The sequence below is a fragment of the Neodiprion pinetum genome, chromosome 1 (assembly GCF_021155775.2).
Source record: "Neodiprion pinetum isolate iyNeoPine1 chromosome 1, iyNeoPine1.2, whole genome shotgun sequence".
In the NCBI taxonomy this organism is placed as follows: domain Eukaryota; kingdom Metazoa; phylum Arthropoda; class Insecta; order Hymenoptera; family Diprionidae; genus Neodiprion; species Neodiprion pinetum.
The window spans coordinates 41,299,719-41,312,299 of record NC_060232.1 but is presented as its reverse complement, the minus strand read 5'-3'; the positions used below and the strand labels follow the sequence as shown (position 1 = coordinate 41,312,299).

The window sequence follows — 12,581 nt, the reverse complement described above, 5'->3', positions numbered from 1 at the left end:
ATTTTTAAAAAATTCAGAAACGTCCAAAAAATTTAAAAAAAACGTATTATTTTTTCGGACAGCCGTAATTTGGCAAAAAAAAATTTTTGTTCGACTTTTTTTTGGTTAGTACGATAGCTGCATTTATGTAGATTAATAATCTTTTTTTTTTTTTTTCTGATTTTGAAAATGCTTGCAATCGTGACAACATTGGCGCGCAATTTTTTTCGTACCCCCCACTTCAACAACTCATAGCACTTTCAATTTTGTATTTTTTGACTTGTTTTTTTTTTTTGTAATCGTGAAATGATAATAAACGCCTGATAAAAAAATGGATAGTAAAAATATTTTTTGTTTTTTGTTTACAGCACTTCAAAAAACACCTCAAATTCATGCCTCTACACTAGAATACCCCCTTAACGTATCTTTATACTTTTACGTATGACGTTCGAATTGGGCATACAAAGCGAACACATTGAAATCAACGGCGCGTAGATTTGAATAACCACTTCTACCGAATTGAATACCGGCCCTTGTTTCTGATGAAGAAAAATTTCGGAAAATCAGATGTCAACATGTGCTTTTTGCAATTCAGATAGACAGAAAACAGACGGCAAAACGCTAACGTAAGCAAAATTTACCATCAGATTGCCAGAAATTTATTGCCCTTTACGATTCCACCTAATTGTATATTCGCGGTTTTCCGTATGTTGCCTCATTTCTCTGCGATCTATTTGTCCTCTAAATTATTTCATTCACGGCGCTTTGCATAAAACATGTGGCTACTATAGAAATAATAGTATAGTTTAGGTGGAATCTGTGCAGTTATCTGATACTTAACCGAACATGTGCGTTTATTGTGTATTTCGGAGATGACATACAGCGCTCGAAAAGTCAACTTCCAGAGCAGGTGTTGTAAAAATACACTTAACTATACTGCAGCGCTTACCGAGGTAATGTTTTTGATGGTCACAGTTACAGTGTAATTACTCCCAGGAGAAAACTGTTGGAATACAACGATGCTGGGAATAACACGAAAGGGAACATCCGAGCGATCAGCATTCAATTCTTTTTCATGCTCTCGTTTTATTAAACTCTCGGTACGCTCCTCCGTTGTCAATAACATTTGCTTTATGTAAGAAGAGGGTGAGATTCGGCGCTGCAAAAGGAAAAAGTCATCTCGTTCTTCAACAAGTCGATCGTACTTTTACATACCCGCGCCGAACTTACGGAAACAGACTTGTTTCTATTCTCACTATCCAGGAGGACTGTGAATATCTGTACATAGTCGGCAATTCTTTGTTCCTCCTCGGGCGATGATACAAGTTTATTCTTAATAAATTCCATTTCCTCCCAGGTTTAATCGCCCAGCAATAAATATGTCAATCAATCCAACCCACCATTGAAGGCCACGAAATAGGATTAGAAATAAAACACAATTCATTTTTCTCTTCTTTTTTTTTTTATAATCACCATTTGGGCATCCATCAAAACAATGAGCCAGTTATAGCCGAAAAGCTTATCGTTTGTTTATAGAAGGCACGACGATGAAATAATCTAACTTTTAAATTAGCTTTACCTCGACGAACGTCGGGGTTAGCAAACGCAGTTTCGAAACCGAAAGTATGATTGAGCTCAAAATCTTAGTGCCACATCTTCGCGATAAGAACAGCGAACCATCCAAATTTCACGCGAATCGGTTCTTTCTACAAAACAAAGTTCAATCGCGGTCCAATCAATCGCTTCCATTTTGCCCACCATTTTCTGACTAACAGAAATTGCGAGCAGTTTTGAACACATATAAGTAGGTAGAAATTAAGAGATAATACAATATGTAATAATAATGAAAATCATGGCATTTTCATGACTCGTAGTGTGAATTTCTGACGAACGGATTATTTAAATTGAATACTACGGTAATTATCAGTAAATTTACACTAAGATTCGACTGCTTGTATGACGTAATTAATAATGGCTTCATAAAAAATTGGATACCTTGTAATAATTAGTTACAAAACTATCGGCATATTATTATAATAATTGCACCATGGATTTTCTATAGAGACGACATTATTAGAGTTCTTAGCTTGCTGCACCGGGTCCACTTTCTGTAAGATTTCCCTAGGATTTCGCCTCTACTGTTAGTCGAAAACTGGGGAAATTACATACGTCGTGCACGTGGGATTTTCAACACTTGTTAACAAAACCAACGTAAAAAAGTGAGATATACGCGAAAAGAAGTTAGTCATTTCTCCGCTCATTTTTGATTGTTTTTGAAAAAAACATAAAAACTCTTGTTCTGTTCGCAGAAATTATAACAATCCGATAGAGAAAAAAAAACTGATGTTCAATTATTATTTTGATGACTGCAAATTTCGTTTAATCAGAGGGTTGATACATCGCTTATAACATTTGCTTGAGTAATTGTAGACTTACACCAATCTTTGCATGCGTACCGAATTAATCAGAAAAATATCGCTGACCTGAAAAGTACGCGTTTCCTAACCGACAGACCGGATTAAGGTAATGCGTTATTCGTAACAAAAATTATTGCTGCAAAATAGTGATTTAGAATAGAAATATCTAAATGATAACGTAAAGTATTAATGGTATTTTAAAGTCATCATACGGATTGAACGACTTGGTTGTTATGTATTGGTAAAGTTTGAAAATGCTGCATTTATTGTATAAAACGACACCTTCGTTGAATGTAATAATGTTAAGGTACCGAAACATTGGTTAAAAAATCACTACTTTGCAACTTTAGAATATCTTTGACGGAGTCGAGTTTTCATAAATTGCTACTACGTGCTGCTTCATCACGATTTACCGTATTACAAACAATTCTGAAATTGCCAACAACGACTATATCTAAAATCGCATGGTTATATCAAAGTTACGAACTTCAACATCATTAATAATGAGAATCCTTATGAGACAAAATGAGTAATAAATATTACACCTGTAAATCGAGTAACTATATCTTTTATTTACATTAACTCATATCCCCTAGATAAATACATTCTTGCATACATACATTTGTTAAACTGACAGGCGGATATAAAACTTAAAATTTGTAAATATACACAATTTACAGACACCAGGGCAGTAACTGTAACAAAAAATATATGTAGGTGTATTCAATGTGGAACCCTTCTTTTTCAAATTGATTTTTTTACATTTAACGGTAAGAAACGACTCTGCTACAGTCGTAACTGAGCTTACTGGCGCTTTGCATAACATACCCTAATTGTAAGTAATTGGCCCCTCGGTACATACATTATTAATCGTATAACATTATCTATTCGTCATGTGTTATCAGTACCTGTTTCCTGCGCTATGATTTTCTGTCACGTGACCATATCTTCCCATTGCCTATTTTTGTGAGGGTGAAAACATACCCGCACATAGATGTTATAACATAATGCGCGCACACCGGTTTTCAGTTGATGGGAACAAAAAAAAGCAAAAGGTAAACTTATCGTTCCTATCACAACAATAAGCCCTCCTAAATCGATGCCTACATATTTTTTATACTTTGTATGTGTGTGTATGCAATACCGGAAATGTGAGCATTTATTGGGCTCGTGGAGCGAATTCAAGCTTACCAATAGCGCTCTGGTATACATTGCAACCTTGGACCTATACATATTGTACATATATATTCTTTACGACAGAAGGTTTCCTTGGAACCCAGAACCGGGGAATCTGCCTGTCAAGAAACTGTAGCGAAAACTTGAGAAACTGCTATAATACCTATGCTCCATAAGAGTTATGTTTTTCTAGAATATATGAAGACTCAACTATCGGTTTCATCGCAAATAAATAATGTTTTGGAAAAAAAAATAACATCAATTCTTCGAGTACTTAACTGCAGTGATCAGATAATACATAACTTCAATAACATGAATCTTCTCTGAGTGTGCTGACTGATGTAATTGTAAGCACTACATCTTTCTTCTCATCGTATATCAACCATAGCTGAACGCGTTAGTACCGAACTACTGCATTCCATGCCGTTTAGCAATTGATTACAAGTGAAAGTTAGTACTTGTAATTTGCCAAGTTAGAGGTAATTACTGCGACGAAAAAAAATTGTCTGAAATCTATTTTGTGTGGCTATTTGTTATATTACTGATTGATTAGGCCAATTTTACCGTGTGCAGTAACTTTCATTGCAAGTGGAAATACTATAACTTCTCGATACTAATACTTGAGTTAGACCTCAATTCTGCGTGCGGAAGTAGGATCTCGTTTCTCAAAATCAAACACCAGGAAACAAGAAAAGAGTAAACCTAGAGGCTCAACTGCAACTACATGCTGCAACGCCTTGTTAAGAAAAACGAAAAGAGGCATTCAAATAAAAAAAAAAAAAAAAAAGGAGATGGTTCAAATTCCCCTTCCCAAAGTAGTGAAATCTATTACCGTTTACTAAATCGACAGCGACATCTCCTTTTGCTCTCGATAGCATCATAAATCAGACTGTGTTTTAGTTCTCTTCAGTACACTATACCGGGAGTTTTTAGTGAAGGATCCTGACGCGAACGTTGTTTCGCTGGCAGATAGGCAACAGGAATTACATCTTATACACTGTAAGGGGAAAGGTCCGTTTGGACCTTTCACCAGCGTTATTGGACACTAAAATAATCGGAAGCTAGATTGGACACAGACCGATTGGACACTAGCGGTATTGCAGACACGCCCTCAACGGGTCTCAAAGATTGCATGTATATATTCAAATGCTCGATTAAATCCAAAATTGTCAGATATGGCAAAGTAATGCTGAAATCCCATTTTCAAACTTCGAAGAGAAGAATCTTTGCTTCTTCGTAGTCAGTTTGAAAATGGGACTCGAGCATCACTATCTCATGCACGTCTCACAATTTCGGTTTTAATCGAGCATTTAAATATATTTATTCAATCTTTGGACCCGATGGGGCCGTGTCTGTAAGACCGCTTGTGGTACCTGGTCCAATCGAGCTACACCCAAAAGGGCTCGTATCTAGTCGGAGCCGTGTCAAATCGGGCAGTATCCAATAAATATCATGTACAATACAGTTTTCGATTATTTTTGGTGTCCAACAACGCTGGTATCCAATCAGGGTTCACCTTATCACCTCAAATTAAGTGCCTCAAATATAACTTAGGTTACCTATCTGCGGACGAAAGTTCAATTGCGTCAAGAGTCCTCACCGAAAACTCTCAGTGTAATCTCACTTCTGAGCCCGAAGGGGTTCTCTTTTTAGAAAATCCAAAAATAAGAAAAAAAAAAAATAGAAAACTGCGATCATCACTGTCCACGCCTCAATCTACCAGGCTTCTAACTTCTCACGATTTTTACTACAGCAGTTTAGATTTTCTATGAAAAGGGAAAGCCTACCAAAGCAATGGTGTTGGCATTTGACAAGGATCAATTTCTGTTACTAGGTAGAAAATGGCCCTCAGGGATTCCTCCATTACCGATCCGTCATTTGTTATTTCACACACGGAATACCAGTCTGAGTAGGACGACCGATTCTACAGAAATTCGTTCTACAGGGCAAATGTTCTACAGAATATGTTTTACAGACCCGTTTCTACAGAATTTCTTCCTACAGAAAGAAATTCGAGATTCACATCAGAAATAATACTCCATGAATTGTTGTATAGGAGAATTGTTCTACAGAATAGTTTTCTACGGAAGATTTTTCTATAGAACAGTTTTCTAATTTCACACATCCGACACAATACCCGTTCGACACAACACACATGCAACACGCATATAAATTCAAACCACATAATTTCAATTAAATTAGATCAAATTGAATTAAATTACAATGTTTTTAACAATTCGACGATTGCTCTGATTTTGTGTTGCGTTGAACAGAATCTCTAGCAAAAAATTGTGGAAAAATATATTGTAGAACAATTTTTCTGTAAAATTATACTCTGTAAAAGAATTTACTGTAGAAACAAGTTAGTAGAACATATTCTGAAGAGCACTTGCTCTGTAGAACTGATTTCCGTAATATCGAACCGCGTTCGTTTGAGTATGTCATATTTACAACTACACACAACTGTGACGTAAACTTGAAACTCTATATTAAACAGTATACGAGAGTCACCTAACACAAATAGAGCTATCCTATTTTCTGTGCTATCGCTTGTCGTGGGACTGACGGCAAAACCAAACCAATATTATAAGTGAATGCGCAGATATGTTATTGGTCTAGCTTTTCTTTTCATGCAATATTTTTTGTCATTCAAACTATCTTCGTACATACAGGTACATCAATCGTGGCATATATCGTAAAGAACTTGTTCATGGTATATCCACTGTTAGTACGAATTGTTCGTTCACCCAATTTCACAAGGAATAAGTTTATCACATTGAAAACAAGAATGGCAATTGTGCCTCTTGTCGTGGAGTTTAGATATTTAGCTAAGCTCAAAACCTGCACCTGCTTGTATAGCGTATAGAAGCTTTTCCCTTAGTGTTCTTTCGTCAGGAAATTCCGGAAGTTTTAAAAGGTTCATGCAGGTGCTCGAAGTCGGAAGCCGATCGACGCTACCTGCGTGTTGAATGCAGAAAGGTGGATCAAGTTCCTGAAAACAACGAAATGACCATCATTATGCGGTTGGAACAGATTTGAGGAGCTCTATGTAGAAACACCAGGGTTTGTACGAGGGACAAGGTAAACCGCAAAAAATCTTATCCGGGTGTAGTTAACCCGAGTTCAAACCTCAGGTAGCCGGTTCAGCGCCTGAACGGTGGGACCCGTGGTAAAATTACTGCGAGTCGCCGCTCAGGTCTTCCTCGACAGGCTAATGATTTGAACTCAGACCCTCCCATTTCACAGTCATGCACGCTACGCTACTACAGTCACTTTATTTAGTATCAGTATCGTTTAGTTTCTTTCTCGTTTCATCATACCTTGAATCCAAGCAGCGGTGGTCGACTGCAACTTGTCACAAATTTGAGCAGTTGACTTCTCTGTTGGTCCGTGAATTCGTCAGCAATTTTCCAAAAGGAAATTATTGTAGGGTGATCGGGGGTATAGCCTCCGGTATAGTTTGTATGTAGTTTCAAGTCGCGTACATCGACAGGTATTTGTGCACCGGAGATTAAGACCTGTAGTTCTTTATTATTGAACATTTGAAGCCAGTCGAGGGATACGACATTACTTATGCCCTGCTTGAATGCATAGCACTGGGCTCTTATCTGTTTGTTTAATTTGTAGTCAGCCATTAAATGGATGTATTCTATCCGATTGTGCGAAGTTACTGTGACGTTCGCTCCTCCAGGCTTGAGCTCGTCAATGCGCCTCTCCCCAAGTTCGTCAGATAAAACTGTAAAGTCTAACCCCAGTTCGGTAACATCGCCTTGGTAACTTTTCAGATACAAGAGATTCCTGTACATTATTGGATCGAGGGAAGCCAAGTGATGAACGTCAACATCGGCTTGCCTGCCGACAATTTTTGATAAAAAAAATTCGGCAAACGGCAATTCAACTAACAAATTCTCGTACAGTGCCTTTCCCAATATACGACCAATGAAGTAGTAGTGTTTTGGAAAATCATCAACAAGAAGGTGCACCGTTGGATTCGGATACAACATGTTGTCTTTGGTCAGCCTGAAAAATCCGCGATTTGGATCAAAGCTGGTTTTTAACAATTCTGAAAGAAACTCTCGGAATAGTCCACCCCCATCTACACCAGCCTCTTCAAGACCAGCTGCGTTCACCAATTGAACCTTCATTTTCAGCCTCAACTCAGACTCGTTCTCTGGTGAAAGTTTGTCAAACGCATCCTCGTACAAGTAATTCCGTCTCACAGCAATCTGTATGTATGGACCCCGCATGAAATTCGTCCATTCGCCTTGCTGTTCCTCTTTGTCGTGATTCAAGAGAGATTGAAATACCACTACACGATCATTGAATGGCACAACAAAGGGTATTTCACGAAGCAGCGTAAGCGTTCGCACTTCCTTTGTCGACCAAGGAGGGCCTTCCTCCAAATCTTCACGAGTAAATGCTCGCAGTCCTTGAAATGGTACATAGCCTCTTAATCTGCGACGTCGGAATGTAAAATCCTGTGGTTTGTCCAGTGGTATCACAATGTTCGACGCTATCCAATGGCCTTCAGGGCAAAATTGTTTTCTCAGATCACGAGTGTGAAGTTGCCGCAGCAAACCTACAGTTACTTTGAACAAGTGCACCCACATTTGTGTGTTTTGGTGAGTTTGGGTAGCAGAGGCACCAAGTACTGCAGTTTTATAATCATCTCGTACTGTCGGCCGGGTATCGGGGAACGCGAGCTCGACCAAGCCCAAGCAAACCCCCTTCAAATGAGCAGAAAGTGGCACTAGTTCCACAGTCGTGAATGGCATTGTCTGTTGGCTAGCACCACTTGTTCCAACTTGGGAGCCATCATTGAAGAATTCAGTGTCGTGCAGCGTTGCAATAAGCAGGCTGAAGAGCGAGCAAAAAACTGCCAAAAGTGGTACAATCTTTTTTGTATTATCTGCATCTAGGGCGATACCTCGAGAAACTACTTGCAGTAGAAGAGTGACACCCCCAAACAGGGATGTCTGACGAACAGACATTAGTGCCGTCCATAAATGACGAAGAAACGACGGTTTGAACGCAAGCATGTAGAGTAGTTTATATTTAGGAACAGCCATTTTGTTGGTTATCAAAAGATTGTGGCACAATTGACATAGGGCTTGGAGCATAAGGGGATCCTCGCTTTGATCCACCACCACAAGAATACCTTGTACACGATTTTCTGCATTCAACATTTCTATGCATTTTTGACGTATGTCCGCTTCATCCTGATCGACCATATCAGTGTCTGTGTCACTGTCCGATTCGTCGGTGAAATTTAAACTCTGCTCTACAGGTGGGGAGGCTATTGTCGAACTCAGCGATGCCAAAACTTGAAGGTAGTTCGTCAGAGTGTTCCTTGACCTTCTGCAGGCTGTGGGTGCAAAGATGAAGACAGAGACATTAGCAATGCAATATACACCAAGGTATGGACAACATTTCAAACATATAAAATATCAAATGTACATTTGCATTAGTGTTCATAATTGTCACTGTCAATCTGAATATTATAATTATTGTAATTCTCCAAACTGTTTATCACTTACCAAATCTGACTGGTTCCAGAGATAATATGCTATACAAAAGGCACAGAGTAGGCTCATTTGCAAGTCTATTTATACAATCGATTAATTGTTTATACGGGAGATTTTGAAATTCTGTCAATGCAGGTAAGACAAGCATCTTAATTGGCTCTGACATTCTTGGCGCAAGAATGCTGTAGCAGAACTCTTCAAGTATCGTAATGGAAAATTTGTTATTCTCTTCCATGGTATGAATAAGTCCAAGCGGTCGTTTAATCATATCCAATAGACATGCCGCCATCGGTGTCGGTGGTACAGGCGTTGCTTCCAACAAAGGAGGCACTTTTTCATCTATCAACCTTCTCAATTGCACAAAGTACTTGTTTTCTGCCAAATATACAAATATGCCGATCAAATGGCGATCTGTTTCTGTCTTTAAAATGCCCTCTGTATTTTCTTTCACAGTGAACACTTCCAGGACTCGCAGAGGAACTGCTATAGAACGAGCAGGATCTTGAGAAACCGTGTCAACTATTTTCCGCATTGATAATTTGAGAATCCACCTTAAAAATGGACAAAAAGCTGATGGTATTATTTCAAACTCTATAAAACAAAAGTGCTTAGCACTCAAAAAAAAGACCAATTTAACAGCAGACAGGGCAAACAAAGCAGAAACTTTAAATCACTTTATGGAAACGACATATCTCACATGCATTTTTCACGTATTGGTGCCAAAGAAGGTGACTACAAAAATTACAAAAATTAAAGTATTCTCTTCCCTCTGATTTTTTTCGATTCTTTATTCACCTCAATATGCTGACTAAAACATCACAAGGATGCAATATTGATTTTATAAAAACTCAGATCGCTAAAGTCGTTACACCCTCCTGGCAAATTGGTCTTCGTAGTTGCATTCAAATTGAGAAATTGCTTGTAGCCATAAAGGGACAATAGTATTTAGAAAAAAATTTCAACCCCAATGACCCTCAATCAGCTTCAAAACGAAAACGCTTGCCGGTTACGCCCTACTCAACTGGTTTTCTGCTTTTGAATTAATTAGAGAAATAGTACACTTTATTTCATAAACATACCGTAATCTCCATGACCACTCTGTAGATATGGTTGTCAGTTCTTTTATACGTTTGTGATCTTTCAAGACGTGTCTAAGTATCCATAGCAATCTGGATCCATCTAGAGCTTCGTCATAGAAAAATAACAATTGTCTGAGCAAAGGGGAAATCTCTTCCAAGCTTGGCGGATTATTACCCAATGCCTTCTGCACTACATCAAAGTTGTGCCTTTCATGCTCACGCTTTAATTGTCTAGTTACAAATTGACGAATCTGAGCTTGGATTTTCACAGCGGCGTCATGCCTTTGACGCTGTTGTTCTCGTTTTAAACGTTCCAATTGAGCATGCTGCAGTAGCACAGCTTTTTCATCACGACGGCTAGCACCAGCTAGATTTTGTTGGGGTTTTCGTCTGTAGTCTCCGTCAAAGCTATACATGACGTTACTTCAATCAAAAAAAATTACACGTCCGTTCTTTTGTGAGTCACTTGAAATTCAACAATGAAGACTCCCCAATCGGCCTGAATTCACAGATAGAAACATATTGACAATAGTGAATAATGATAAATGAGATTTAGAAGCATTCGATGCATTGGTTCATTATGATTGGTTGGGCATGAATTTTTTTTCAGCAACCAGCAGAATCCTAACTGACTAAATTATATCCTTTGCAGTATTACAGTCGTGGTATTTTGAACTGTTCAAATTTAGTCCAGTTTCACCTTCGCGAAAATATCTATTGTGAAAAATTATCTGTTCACTAAGTATAAAATTACTCGATTACTTTTCTCTGCAAATTCGGCTCTTTATAGCAAGGTTATGCCCGTATTAATTGATTATTGCCACACTGCGTAACCACGCAACGTCAATAAATTATGCTTGTCTTTAACAATTACGAAATCGAAGGAGAATGTTTCACCACCATTACTCACTTTATCACTAAAAATCACTCGAAATAAATTATAATATTACAATAATGTTACGATTACACGTTAGTCATTGAATACACGCCATATTGAATTGATGAATAATATCACTAGCATGGAGTCTAGAGTAAAGGAGTCCGATCTTCGTACACTTGATCCGGGATGAAAAATCCGTACAATAAGGCTTGCGCTAGCTGACGCTGAAGGCGCTGATATCGCAAAGATCCGACGAGTGTTGGGCTTATAGCGTTTTCCACTGGTTGCACTGCGTGTGCACTGAGAGCGCACTAGCGGTAGTGTGACGTCGGAACGGTACCTAGTGGAAATCTCCAGATGTTAGACACCGGAAACATTCACACACAGTTACAGCCAGACTCACATCAGTAGTTTGGGTCACCAATTACCGATTAAGTATTGAAATACACCGGACAACGGGCATTCTGTCGCTCTAGTCGAACGAACCGAAGAGGGAGAAATTGTTGGATAAAAGATTTAATTTGGCTTACCTTTTTGAGAGTATTCTGGATGCGATGACTTGTAGATTGGTGAGAGGTTTTAGTGGAATAACTGACTTTAATATATTTGGATATTTTGACTAACTTGGTTTATTTTATAAGTTTGATATTTAAAAGTCACAAACGCAGAGTTACACAGTGTAAGATCTTAGACTTAGTAAAAATGGAGTTGAAGCTCGCTGAACTTTTGGGCAGAGTAACGTTGTATGAAAGTTTTAATGCAAAAGGCTAAAGGATTTTACCGCGAGACTGTACCGGAACTAGATGACGAATCTGGAGGTAGAAACACAAGAGAGCGATCGAGTGATCGGTCGCCGTTTTTATAGGGGTCGATCGTTGCGCAGAACGATCCCCCTCTCTAGTTTTTTGGTCGCCTTTGCGCACCTCCCCTCTTTTCTAGGAATTCTAATTAGGGCACGACATCTTCGCCGCATGCACGCCTGTGATCTTATTTCTTTAGCTATTACTATATTGTAGGTTTTTACGTATGGTATATCGCTGCTTGGTGCGGTGGTGTAGGTGCGTGGACTTGGTTCCGTAGTTCTCCGAACTGCGTGAGCTTTTCGTTGTGTCGCCAGTCCCCTTTGTGGCGCCAGCCCCCTTTGTGGCGCCAGCCCCTTTGTGGCGCCCGTCAGCCACTTAACTACCTGTCTACCTCTGAATGTTTTTGCTATCTTGCTCGTTACAAAGCCCATATTTCATTTTGGTTACCTGTCGTTTGTTAGTTTTATAGTTATATCTATATAGAATTGTATATGTATTATAGTCGACTACTGTCGTTGATAGTTTTATAGTTGTATCTATATAGAATTGCATATGTATTAAAGTCGACTACTGTCGTTGTTAATTTGGGGTACAATAGCAATTGTTTATGAACATAGTTTGTTATTTGTTTAACATTATTAGAATCACGCTGCTGCGAATATCTTTAGTTGTTTGTGTTATAACTATCTTAACAGATTTAGAATACTTAGTAATTTGATGAT

The 12,581-nt window shown here is 38.5% G+C and overlaps 1 protein-coding gene across 1 annotated transcript; it reads right to left on the bottom strand.

Moving 5' to 3' along the window:
* Positions 1-2,948: 2,948 nt before the first annotated feature.
* Positions 2,949-11,163, bottom strand: LOC124219294 (ubiquitin-protein ligase E3C). The gene is made up of 5 exons (XM_046626647.2): positions 11,087-11,163; positions 10,177-10,675; positions 9,110-9,648; positions 6,893-8,937; positions 2,949-6,564 (listed from the first exon to the last, which is right to left on the bottom strand). The coding sequence occupies exons 2-5, from the start codon at positions 10,590-10,592 to the stop codon at positions 6,397-6,399; spliced, it is 3,168 nt and encodes a 1,055-aa protein (XP_046482603.1). The 5' UTR covers positions 10,593-10,675; positions 11,087-11,163; the 3' UTR covers positions 2,949-6,396.
* Positions 11,164-12,581: the final 1,418 nt, after the last annotated feature.